At 42.5% G+C, this 13,333-nt stretch overlaps 1 protein-coding gene across 1 annotated transcript; it reads left to right on the top strand.

Moving 5' to 3' along the window:
• Window positions 1-629: 629 nt before the first annotated feature.
• Window positions 630-12,979, top strand: LOC145398205 (uncharacterized). Its single transcript, XM_080271159.1, has 4 exons — window positions 630-783; window positions 1,165-1,391; window positions 1,907-2,102; window positions 11,985-12,979. The coding sequence occupies exons 1-4, from the start codon at window positions 630-632 to the stop codon at window positions 12,977-12,979; spliced, it is 1,572 nt and encodes a 523-aa protein (XP_080127285.1).
• The last annotated feature ends 354 nt before the right edge of the window (window positions 12,980-13,333 follow it).

The following is a 13,333-nucleotide window of genomic DNA, read 5'->3' as shown; positions in this document are numbered from 1 at the left end:
CCCAATCTTTCTTCCACTGTGCTCTTATACTCTGTCTTTTCTCACTATCTTGCAATTTCTCCACTCTTCTCACAGGAGATGTTTCCTCCTGTCTTCCCCTTTGTCTCCTCAACCATTTTCTTTGCAGCTTTACCTTGGCCATCACTAAGTGATGGTCCGAGGCTCCATTCCCCCACCCTCTCCACACTCTTGCATCCAACACTTGTCTTCTCATTCGCTCATCCACACACATGTAGTCTATCATTGCCTTTCGTTCAACAAGTTCACCATCCATCCTTCTCATTACTCTCCATGTATACCGGTGGATCATCTTATGACGAAAGTAGGTGTTGGCTATTGCCAACCTCTTACAAGCACAGATGTCCACCAAAGCACTACCCTCCCCTCCACCTCACACCAACAAAGTTTGGGGCTGTAGTGGAGGAGTCTTCAGAAAGTGATTTCGAAGATCTTGACAGTACAGAAAGTGACAGTGATGTTGCTGATGAACTGGTAGAGAGTGATACAGTAAGTGAAACAAGTGGTGTTGGCGGTGGTGGTGGTGTCAAGCGGGAGGCTAGTGGCGAGTTTGAGGCTAGTGGTGAACGTGAGACTGGTGATGTGAGAGAGCGGTGTTGAGGGCAGTAGTTATGGCTGGTCACCAGCACCTGATGCTGACCCAAGTGGTCCCTCAACTTCCAGCCAGGCTCATGCTAGTGCCCCACATGCCTGTTTCCAGCATGCCGGAGCTCCTAGTACCATTCGAGCAGATGATTCAGCCTGGTCAACAGATAACACTGCATTGTTTGTAGAGAATTTTACTGGGACACCAGGCTTGACTGTCCTAGCACCAGCCAATGCTGTTGGATTTATTCAGCTATTCATTATGAGAGATTTGCTGAAATAGTTGGTAAATGAAACTAACCTGTATTCAGCACAATCTTGCACGATGCTTCCAGCTCAAGGAAGATTGAGTGGGATGAAGTGTGTGTGAAAGGGATGGCAGACTTATTGGGTATAAATATGTTGATGGGAGTTGTGAAAGCCCCGAAGATGACAATGTATGCTTGCTGTCACTGCGTGCATGACTTCAAAGCTATATGCTGTAATTGCTAAGTATTTTCACATGTATAACAATAGAGCAGTTACTGAAGACACTACTGACACTCATAAAAATTGGAACAGTACCGGAATACCTGACCAACAAAGTCAAGACCTTCTTTATTCCCAAGATGCACCTGTCTCTAGATGAAGGCACAGTGGCATGGAGGAGCCATTTAGCTTTGAAGGTTTATTATCCAAATAAGCCTGAGAAATATGGAGTAAAGTTGTACATGCTGGCTGAGTCAAAGATGGGTTATGTCTTTGATTTTGATATGTATGCAGGGATTGGGAAAGCAACAATTGAAACAGTAATGGGTGTGATTGCACCATTGAGTAATAAAAGTTATTATTTATATATAGATAACTACTACAACTCAGTGGAACTTAGTCAGCAGCTCCAAGAACAAGGTGTGTACACCTGTGGTACTCTCAGATGGCAGCATGGTGCACCCAAAGATCTTCTAGAAGCAAAGAAGAACTTGCCAGCTGATACCACCATATTCCAATGGAAGAGCAATGTTTTCATAATCTGTGGAAAGACAAGCGAGTTGTTTCAGTAATAACAGCTTGTCATAATGCTGATACGCAAGAACTGCAAAGAAGATGGAGAGTAAGGAACAGAGATGGAACAGCTTCACTGCAATGGGTCACTGTGAAAAAACCCATAGCAATCTGTGAGTACAATGATCCTATGAAAGGAGTTGGTCACTTTTGCCAAATGGTGAAATATTATCACTTCTCATGGAAATGCCAAAAGTGGACAAAGAAAATCACATTCTACTTTTTGCAAATGGCTATCCATACTTCTTATGTTCTGTATTAGTACTTTTCAACTGATGCAAAGAAACAGACATTCCTTGAGTTCCACGGACCCCTCATTGATTCATTGATGGACTTTGAGTACACAGATTGGCCTGGCAGAAATGAAGTGATCCCACATGCTGTTGACACAAGTGAGCATGACAGCAGCACTAGTGGTGAAGTTGCAGCATCACCAGGGTCAGCACCTGGTCCATCAGGTGTGAGGCTGTCACTCTCTCATTTGCACCATGAGCTGAAGATTTATCATCTGACTCAGAAGAGGAGGTTGAGACAACACCTACTGGTCCTCCTGGGAAAAGAGCATGTATTGTTGATAAACCAGAATGTCTAAACAAGAATTTAAACCATACCCTACTTAGCATGAAGGAATATCTAAGGTTCCGTGTCTGCTACAAGTCAGGGAAAAGGAAAGACACCAGGTTTAAGTGCAGGTTGTGTGATGTGGCTTTGTGCGCTGCACTTTGCCACAGCTTGTACCACTGCAAGAAGAAATACTGGATGGTGAAGCACTAATGCTTCCCCACCATCCCCTCCACCTGCCATCTGCTGAGCATCTCCAGGAAATGTATTTTACTTAAGCTTTTTTTTTTTTCTTTTCTTTTTTTTTCTTTTTTTTAATGGTAGGAAGAAGGAACCAAAGGCCACAAGCCCACAAACTGCTCCTTCCAAGAAAAAGAAATACAAGAGAGAGCCAAATTCAAGATCCGATCATTTCAAGATGCCTGGGCACACTGCGTGTGAAAGACTGGAGATCATAGCTAGCAGGAAATATAGACAGAGGGAGACAGTTGCTGAGTTGACCTGTTGCATAAATGAAGGACTGGGAGTAACAGTTAACTCTTGCATTAGAGAGTTGGACAGAAAAGGGATGAGAGTTTGCTGCTAAACGGGTGTTACATACCCGTTGTAGAGGTGGAGGGATGCAAGCAGACAGTTCAGAGGAGCAGTGACCATTGAAGTAGCAATAGAAAAGAGATAAAGATGCAACAGTGCAGCGGGTGGAGGGGTTATACTGATGCTCAGCTTGTGGTCTACAAACATCATTGGTGGGTAAGTATAAATATAATTATTGTATATAGATTGTTTTTATTATGGGTGCATATACAGTTTCGTGTACACCAGGAAACCATTTACTATGCTGGGTGGTAACCATGTAACCAAATTTTGGTGCCTGGTGGTTTAGTGGGTAGTTATGGTGCTCCAGTCAGATTGAGCTGGTGAAGGTTTATATCCAAGGGGTGGTTGAGGTTTATTGCTTACGTTGTGCCAGTCAGGGATGAGTGAGGCTGGTCACTCTCATCTTAAATGTCAGGACCAACTTGCCTAGCCCTGGGCTCTTACTCTCCTCATGGGCAACATAGGATTGGATGATGAATGAATGAATGAATATACAGTATATTTATCTTTTTGGTGTATGTACTGTACTGTGTTAGTAACAGTGATGTTCATATTCCGACATTCTTGGATGCACATAATACTGTCGAAAAAAACTCATATGAGCAGTTAGAGACTAAAATGGATGAAGTAGCACATAAAATATCGTCAGAAGTAAAATAATGTACGAGTTGACAGTGAGATGATGGAGTGCGTCTGGCACACTTTTTTTTTTTAGGTATTAGTAATAGTGATGTTATTTGATAATTATTTTATACATATATTATTGTAGAACAAACATATGTGTACAGGTGAAGAGTAGAATGAATAAAATTACAAAAAATAATGTCAAAAATAAAGAATATAAACATTTATGTTACCTGCCTATGTTTTTGTAGGTGTCATTGTATTTTCTCTTATAGTATTGGTCATGCTTATATTCTCTCTAACCTTATATGCATATATCATTATAGAAAAATCTATTGCAAACAATTTAAGACCAAATTGAATAATATAGACTGAAAAATAAGGTCAGAAAAAAGAAAAGACTATAAACCTGGGCACATAGTAGTAGTAGTAGTAATAGTTCCCTAGGCAGTCTGGCCAAATAGCCCCGAGTCCCTTAGAAAGGCCATGGCCGAGACCAGGCTTTCCCACAGAGCTCTCAAAGAGTGTATGTTGTGTTGTTGGCTTAGGTGATTGTGTGCAATGCAGTCTTCCATAATGTGCTTAATAGTTTGGGGTGCTGTGTTGCATCCTGGACAGGCATCAGCGACCGAGTCATCCAGCCTCATCTGGTAGCTTAAGAGGGCTGGATGGTGCCCACATCTCAGCCTGGCCAGGTGGACCCTGTCCTCACAATCGAGATAGGATTCAGAAGGGTGGACGTCAGGAGGCCGTGCATGCAACTGTGTGTTGTCTTTAAGTGACTGAATGGAGCGGCGAGTGATCTGAGTGTGGTTATGCTTCTGGAAGCTGGTCTGAGGTGGGCGAGGGGGGGAATGATGACAGTATTTGAGTATGGTATCATGTGCTGGGTGTTGTTTTGATGTCCCTTGGAGTGGGTGGATATGCTGCCATGTAATATAGTGGATGTTGTGGGTTTGTGGAGACTGCAGCAAGAAACTGGGTGCCTCTCATGTCTAGGTGATCCTTGACTTTGAGGACTTTGGTTTCTTAATGTAGGAGGTCTGTGGGTGTAGTAGCTGTGCACCCTGTGATTATTTTAGGGCCTTGTTCTGTATGGTCTGTAGAGTGTTGTAGTGTGTTTTGGTGAGGTTAGGAGCCCAGGCAGGGCTTGCATAATTCATCACTAAACTTATGTATTGTTTGTATACTGTGGTGATGGTTTCTTTGTTGTGTCTGAATGTTGTATGGGCAAGTGACCTCAAGGCATTGAGTCTTGGTGTTATTTTATTTTTAATGTTTGTGATGTGTTGTTTAAATGACATTGATGTATTGCATGTTACACCAAGGATTTTGTGTGTGTGTGTGTGTGTGTGTGTGTGTGTGTGTGTGTGTGTGTGTGTGTGTGTGTGTGTGGTAGGGGGGTGTTGTTTATGGTGGGATGTGCCTCTGTTCTGCTGTCCAGTTTGTGAGAAGGGTCACTGTAGATTTAGCTGGGGCTATTTTGAGCCTGTTTGTGATGGACCAATCGTGTTGTGTGTTGAGGTAAGGTTGGAGGATGTGTGCAGCTGTGTTTGTGTTTTAGTGCATACATGTAAGTGTTATATCATCTGCATAAGAAGCTATGTGTATCTGTGGTGTGTGGGGTGTGGGTATGTCATGCATGTATTTACCTATTTGTATTTACCTGTTTGTAGTATACAGGAATTGAGCAATGCTCGTGTTGTCCTGTCTCCATATCCACATTTATCTAGTCTACCTTTACACACGTGAATGTTTTTCTCGTGCACCACCTCTTTGTCTAAGTCGTTCCAAATATTTAAGTATTTACCTAATATACCTAATTGTGATATACACGGAATGTACTATGCTTGTGGGTTTCCGTCGCAGTTTCTCAATAAGTCAAATTTAGCTTTAAACTCGTTTAAGTTTTTAGACTGGACGATCTCTTTGTCCAGGTTATTCCATAAGTCTATACTTCTGTAAGGAAAGCTATATTTCTTGATATCCTTCAAGCAGCTTGACTTTTTCAATTTCATTCCGTGTCCTCTTGTTGCTCTCTTATCCCATACAAACAGATCTTCTTTGTCAATTTTATCTACTCCCACCATGGTCCTGAACACTGCAATCATGTCTCCCCTCTTTCTCCTTTCCTCTAAGGAAGGCAAATCCAGTTTTTCCAGCCTCTCTCTGTATGACAGGTCTGTCAGACTGGGGACCATCTTGATTGCTGTTCTTTGTATTCTCTCAATCTTGTTTATATCTTTCTTTTTGTGTGGGGACCACACTACCGCTGCATATTCTAACCTGGGGCGGATCATGGCCACTATCAGGTTTTTCATCATCTCCTCATCCATATAATGAAATGCTACTCTTATGTTAGTCAAGAGTTTATAAGTCTCTCTAACTATCTTGTTAATGTGCTTTTCTGGTGACAGACTATCTTGGACCAGCACTCCCAAATCTTTCTCTTCTCTCCCTTTTGTGATTAATTCATTACCCAACAAATAATTCAGTGATGGCCTCCTGGTACTTTTACCCATTTCCAATATTTTACATTTCTTTACATTAAATTTCATTTCCCACGTCCGGCTCCAATTGTGTATCCTATCCAAATCCTCCTGCAGTATTTTACAATCCTCCTCAACCTCTACCTTCCTCAAGATCTTTACATCATCAGCAGACAGACTTGCTTAACTGTTCACTCCATCTACCATATCATTTACGTAAATCAGGAACATTACTGGCTCCAACACCGAGCCTTGAGGGACTCCACTTGTTACTTCCCTCCATCCAGACATCCTATCCTTTATTACTGTCCTCATTTGTCTGTCTCTCAAAAAGTCTCTCATCCATTCCAGAAGTTTCCCCTTTAGTCCTCCTATATATTCTAGTTTCCACATTAGTCTCTTATGAGGTACCTTGTCAAAGGCCTTCTCTAAGTCTAAGTACACACAATCCACCCAACCATCTCTCTCCTGTACCACATCAATCGCTCTTGAGTAAAAGCTCAACAAGTTAGAAACACATGACCTTCCACTTCTGAATCCAAACTGACATTCAGCCAAAATATTCATCTCTTCCAGATATTTTATCCATCTGTCTTTCAGGATTCTCTCACACAATTTTGCGACCATGCTGGTTAGAGACACTGGTCTATAATTCAGGGGTTCTTCCCTGTTTCCTCCCTTGTAAATTGGTACCACATTTGCCCTCTTCCATTCTTGTGGCACTTTCCCCTCTTCCAGTGAGCATGCGATTAAACTGTGAATTTTATCCGCCAGTTGTTCTCTGCATTCCTTCAGTACCCAATTAGAAATTCCATCAGGGCCTGGGGCTTTCGTTACATCTTGAGTTTCCAGTCATTTATACACTTCCTGTACCTCCACTTTTATATCTTTCATCACCGGAACATTATTAATCACTCCCTCCCCTTCCACAAGCTCCTTTTCTTTAGTGAAAACTGACTGGAAACATCTGTTCATTATTTCTGCTTGCATTGCCGCATCCTTAAAGACCTCTCCTTCTACTTTCAGTTTGGTGATTCCTTCCTTTTGTTTTAGTTTGCCATTAACAAATCTATAAAACAGTTTGGGTTCATCCTTGCATTTGTCTATTATACCTTTTTCAAAATTCCTTTCTTCTTCTCTACGTATTCTTGTGTATTCATTTCTTGTTCTTTTATATTCTTCCTTTGTTCTGTTGTTACCTCTCTTTCTCCAGTTGTTCCACGCTTTATCTCTCTTTTTTTGCTATCATACACCTTCTGTTAAACCACTCCTTTTTCCTGTTTTCTTTCCCTCTTACTCTTGGTACAAATTTTTCCACTCCCAAATTATAGAGGTCTAGAAAGATATCCCACTTCCTGTGTATCTCTCTTGTTTCTCTGAATTTTCTCCAATCCACATTTTCAAAAAAGTTTCTCAATCCTGTAAAATTTGCTTTCCCAAAGTTGTATCTTCCCTGTCTATAAAGCTCGTCTCTTGGCTCGACGTTCCCTATTAACATCTGGAACTCAATGACCACATGATCACTTTTTCCTAAAGGACAGAGATATTTCAATGATTCTTTTACATCAGGTTCTTTGGTGAACAGTAAATCTAACCTTGCTGGTGTGTCCTCACCTCGAAACCTTGTCTCTTCTTTGACCCATTGAGTGTAGGGGACAAAACAGAGCCTTGGGGGATGCTGTTTGTGAAGTTTCTGATGTTAGAAGACTGACTGGCAAATGTTACATGTGCACATCTTCCTGCTAGGTAGTTTGACAGCCATCTTTTTGTGTTATTGTGCATGTTTTTGTTGAGTATTTTGCTTATGAGGTTGTGGCGGAGGATGGCATCAGAAGCATTGCTGATGTCTAGTGTGATTAGGAGTGTTCTGTGTGGTGGCCTACTGAATTCATGCCATCAAAAACTCTCTGTGTAAGGTTTGTAAGAAGGGTGTTTGTGGAGTGTAGTGGCCTAAAGCCATGTTGTGATTGGGCTAGGGGAATGTGAGGTGTGACTAGTTGTAGTACCAGTCATTCAATGACTTTAGAGGGGGTGCAGAGGAGTGTGATGGGGCAGTGTAAGGAGGGTAACGTGGGGTCTTTGTTGGGTTTAGGGATAGTGATGATAATGCCATGCTTCCAGATGTTGGGTATTATGTCGTGTGAGCAGCTGTAGTTTGGTATGTTGATGAGTGCTTGTATGCTGTGTGGCCCAAGGTGTTTAAGGTGAATGTTGCTTATGTTGTCTGGTCCACAGGCAGATGAGTGCTTAAGGTTGTTAATGATGTGCTTCATCTGGTTGTTAAGTGAAAGGTGTGTAGTCTAGGTCTGTGGGCAACTGTCTCTTACGTCGGATGATACGTTGGTCTTCGGGATGGAGGTTTAGATGGCTGACTTGTGAAAAGTGATTGATGAGAGTGTTTGCTTGTTTGTTTGAGGGTATGGTGTCTGTTGTTGTGATGGCAGCGTGTGATTGTGTGGTGTTGCTGTTGGAAAGTGTAATGCTGTTTAGTGTTTTGTATAGTTTGCTGATGTTTGTTTTGTGGTCATGTGTTTGGAGGTAATTTTTCTAGTTTAGTGTTTGCTGTTCTGATATTGTTTATTTGAGTGTTGAGTTCTTGTATATGTTGTATGGTGTCTTGTGTATGGGGTGTTGGGGAGTGTCGCAGTGTGTCCCGTTGTCTGATGAGGCCATGAATTTCTGGTGTGAAGTTGGTGTTGTGTGTCTTTTTGTTGCCTCTAGGGCTGTGTCTCTTGTCTGCATTTTGTATAATTGTATTGAAAGTGTGCACAGCGGTGTTGATGTTTGTGATGGGTGTACTGTTTAGTGTTTCGAAATGTTGTTCTGTTTCAGTTACAAAGGCCTCCCAGTTGGCTGTCTTGTAATTAGTGTATGTGTGTTTGTGGCCAGCTGGGGTGATTCTGGTTTTGGTAGTGATGATGATTGGGAGGTGATCAGAACCTAGGGTTTTGACCACTCCCCAGGATGTAGTGGGGACGAGGTTTGGGGAGCAGAAGCTGATGTCTGGGGATGATGGGAGGAAGAGGGTTTGGTGTGGGATATGGGTATGTTGGTCTAGATTGTTCAGTATGAAAAGAGTATCCGTCAGGGGTTATAGTACCAGCCCTGTGTTTGTGTCAGGGTTGTTGACATGCCAGGCCGACGACTTGGCGTTGAAATCACCACCCAGCATGATGTTGGGTATGTTAATGATATGGTGTATCTGTGGAGAGTAATTGTGTGGTACTGTGGGGGATGATTGGGGGGGAATGTATGTGTTAACGATTGTTATGTGTGATTTGTTACCAGTGCGTATTTTAATTGATTGTATTTCTGTCTTTGAGAGAGGTGAAGTTAGTGAATGTACAGCGAGGTTGGATGGTGAGGAATTGGAAAATGTGAGTACGTTTAAGTACTTGGGTAGTGTGATGAGCAAGGATGGAGGTTTGGAGGGTGAAGTGCTTGAAAGGGTACAGCAGGGAAGAATGGTTGCTGGTTCTTTGAAAGCAGTGATAAGAAACAGGGAAGTGAGCATGGATGTGAAAAAGTTACTACATGACAGTATTGTGATACCAACTCTAACGTACGGAAGTGAAGCTTGGACATTGTTGGAAGGACACAAGTCAAGAGTGAGAGCAGTGGAAATGAGTTATTTAAGAGGAGCCTGTGGAGTCATGTGGAGAGACAGGCTGATGAATGAGGATATAAAGGAGCATTGTGGTGTGGATGTGGATGTGATAGGAAGCGTAATGAGGAACACACTGAGGTGGTTTGGCCATGTGGAGAGGATGGAGGGTGAAAGACTGACGAAGAGAGTGTATGTGAGTGAGGTGGAGGGGGAGGCCGAGGATGAGATGGAGGGATGGGGTGGAGAGGTATATGAGAGAGGGGGGTGTGAGTTGGGAGAAGGGCAGTGAAATGGCGGGGGACAGGGCGACTTGGAGGCGATTTGTTTGTGGCCACTCCAAACGGGATTGAGGCGTCTGACAATAGATAGATAGATAGTATTTCTGTTGTGGTGTCATGTGGGGGGAGAAGTGACTTTGTGTGTGCACTGGTATCTGCAAAGTTGATGGATTTGTGTACCAGGGTGATGAGTCCACCGCCACCGCCGTCAGACCGGTCTTGTCGAATGGTGGTGAAGTTATGGAATGTTGGTGTTTTCTGTGCTCTGTGTAGTTTTGTTTCTTGTAAGATGGCAATGTGTATGTTCTGTTATTTGATGAATCGTGTGAGTTCGTTTTTTGGTGTTTATGCCATTATGTTTAACTGAAGGATGTTTATGTTTTATGTGTGATGTGTGTTGGCAGCTGCAGCATGGTTAGGAGGTGGTGTGGGTGGAGGGGAAGGGGTAGGAGGAGGTTGTGATGGAGGTAAGGGTTGAGGTGGATTAGGATGGGTTGGAGTGGGAGGAGTTGGGGGACTGGATGGTGTGGGAAGGATCAGTGGGTTTGGCTGTGGAGGTGTGAAGGAAGTAGGAGTAGGATCGGTGGGTTTGGCTGTGGAGGTGTGAAGGAAGTAGGAGTAGGATCGGTGGGTTTGGCTGTGGAGGTGTGAAGGAAGTAGGAGTAGGATCGGTGGGTTTGGCTGTGGAGGTGTGAAGGAAGTAGGAGTAGGATTGGTGGGGGGGTTAGTGGGTGGGGGGAAGGAGCATAATGAGCAGGTCCAGGTGTTTGTGTAATGTTTTCTGAATGCAAGTGTTGTACAGGTGTAATGGGTCCACCTCTTGCAGGAATTGCACTGAACTGAACCCTTTGTCTGTTGGCTCGACGTGATAGGTTATGAGCATGTTGGACATATGTATTTGTTGGTGGGTCCTGGATTGCTCTTTATGTTCCCGGCTAGAAGAAGTCGTCGAGAAATGACTGCCGGGGAGTCATTTCTCGGTGTAGAAAAAACAGTGTTGTTGTGTGTGTTGTGTTGGGAGATGTGGTACTTGCCGGGCGACCGAAGCCATACCCAGGTACTTGGGCCCCGTGAGTGGCCGGGGGGGTTTGCAGTGGTTTGGCCCCTATGCTATCCTCCTCTTTTGTTCGACAGCCTTTGGGAGGTAGACCCACGACGAAGACGCCACCGCTCCAGGTCCTGTGCGAGTAGCTATGCATGGCCTAGCAATGTCCAGCCAATTCTGGGATGGTGTGGGCTTAGCGCACCAGGCAGGCCAAAGTGTTAACCAGTCATTTACATTAATGTCCTCAATGTTTTTTCAAATTTCAATACTAAGCCTTTTTGCCAAAATGCAAATTTATTTTCTTTAAAGACAAGATACATGCAGAATGAGGGTTCATTGGGCAGTGTTTTCAGATTCATGGAGATTCTTGTCTAATGGCTGCTCTTGTTTCAGGCCCACAGCTGAAATCAGATCAGTGAAGCCAACACAAGCAATGTTGTCATCAGGGAGCTGCCTGACTAATACATGGTAAAGTGTTGACATATGTAGGCACATCTTGTGTTGTCTTAGTACAATACATCCAATATGAGGTATATACCTCTTCCAAATATATGTGGCGTATACTGTCTGTTCATAATGTAATTGATTGTAAGAAGTATGAATCATTTGATGAGTGGTAGTAGTTGATCCAGGATCAGTTAGCTGTTGTGATATCCTTTGCATTTACTGCTGTACAACTGCTGCATAGGCACTGGATAAGAACTGTTAAATTAAGGAACCCAGTTGTAATTTAGACTGCATTAACATTTTAAAACTCAGCAGTACGCTGTTTATTTAAAAATATGGTTACATAGTATTTGCAAGTGCTGAAGCAGTTATTGTTCAGTAATAATGACCGCTGTTTCAGCAATATTGTTCATTGTAGAGTAGTTTATGGCAGGAGTAGTTTGGAGGAGTCTTATGATAGAATGATAAAGGAAGAACCTGGTGTAAAGATAGGTGTGAGGTGGATGATATAATAATGGAGGTGGTAAAGGAAGAACCAGACGTAATGTTAAAGTATGAGGTGGGTGACAGAATAATGGAGGTGGTAATGGAAGAACCAGATGTAAAGTTAGAGTATGAGGTGGGTGACAAAATAATGGAGGTGGTAAAGGAAGAACCAGACTTAAAGTATGAGGTGGGTGACAAAATAACAGAGGTGGTAAAGGAAGAACCAGATTCAAATTTAGAGTACGATGTTTGTAACAAAATAACGGAGGTGGTAAAGGAAGAACTAGATGGACAGTCAGAGTGTGAGGTGGGTGACAAAATATTGGAGGTGGTAAAGGAAGAACTAGATGTACAGTCAGAGTGTGAGGTGGGTGACAAAGTGTTCCTCAGTGACAATGAGACTATCCTGGACAAAGGGTCCTCAGGTGAAGTTAAGCAGTTCAGATGTGTAGAGTGTGGTAAAACATTTTCTTGTAAGAAAAGTCTTATCCGACATGGAGTTGTTCATTCAGGAGTGAAGGAGTTCGAGTGTGATGAATGTGGTAAACTGTTTACACAGAAGAGTGGTCTAACCAGACACCTAGTGAATCATTCAGGAGTGAAGAATTTCAAGTGTGATGAATGTGGTAAATTATTTGCACAGAAGGGTAGTCTTGCCAGACACCTATTGAATCATTCAGGAGTGAAGAACTTCAAGTGTTATGAATGTGGTAAATTATTTGCACTGAAAGATGGTCTCATGCATCACCTATTAATTCATTCAGGAGTGAAGAATTTCAAGTGTGATGAATGTGGTAAAGTATTTGCACAGAAACGTGGTCTCAATCAACACCTGTTAACTCATTCAGGAGTGAAGAATTTCAAGTGTGATGAATGTGGAAAACTATTTGCACAGAAGGATGTTCTTACTCAACACCTATTAACTCATTCAGGAGTGAAGAATTTCAAGTGTGATGAATGTGGTAAACAATTTGCACAGAAAAATGGTCTCACTAGACACCTACTGAATCATTTAGGAGTGAAGAATTTTGAGTGTGATGAATGTGGCAAACGATTTGCACAGAAAGGTGATCTCACGAGACACTTGTTAATTCATTCAGGAGTGAAAAATTTTAAGTGTGATACTTGTGGTAAGCAGTTTGGTCGGAAAGGTAATCTCACTAAACACCTATTAAATCATTGTGGAGAGAAGAGTTACTAGTGTGCTGAATGTGGTTAACGGTTGACTCAGTTGATGTCATCCAAAACTTTTTAATTCATTAATGACTGAAGAAATTCAGGTGTGATGAATGAGGTAAACGGTCCTCTCCTGTATCAGTTCAGGGGTAAAACAGATTGAAATGTGATGGCTAGAAAACTGTTTAGAAAAAGCTCTTATTCATTTGTCACCTGACAATTCATTCAGGGGTGAAAACAAGAAGTTATCATGAATGTGGCAAAGCGTGTTGAAGAAGTCAGACTTTAACCCGTGGACTGTGACATATCCCATGTGGGAGTGCCTCGTAAAGCTACAACATACCTCTTATGAGCGAGATTTTCAACATTGCACCACAAA

The sequence above is a fragment of the Coenobita brevimanus genome, chromosome 44, assembly GCF_032717465.1.
Source record: "Coenobita brevimanus isolate Jiangsu-jjx chromosome 44, ASM3271746v2, whole genome shotgun sequence".
NCBI lineage: Eukaryota > Metazoa > Arthropoda > Malacostraca > Decapoda > Coenobitidae > Coenobita > Coenobita brevimanus.
This window is presented reverse-complemented; position numbering and strand designations above follow the sequence as displayed.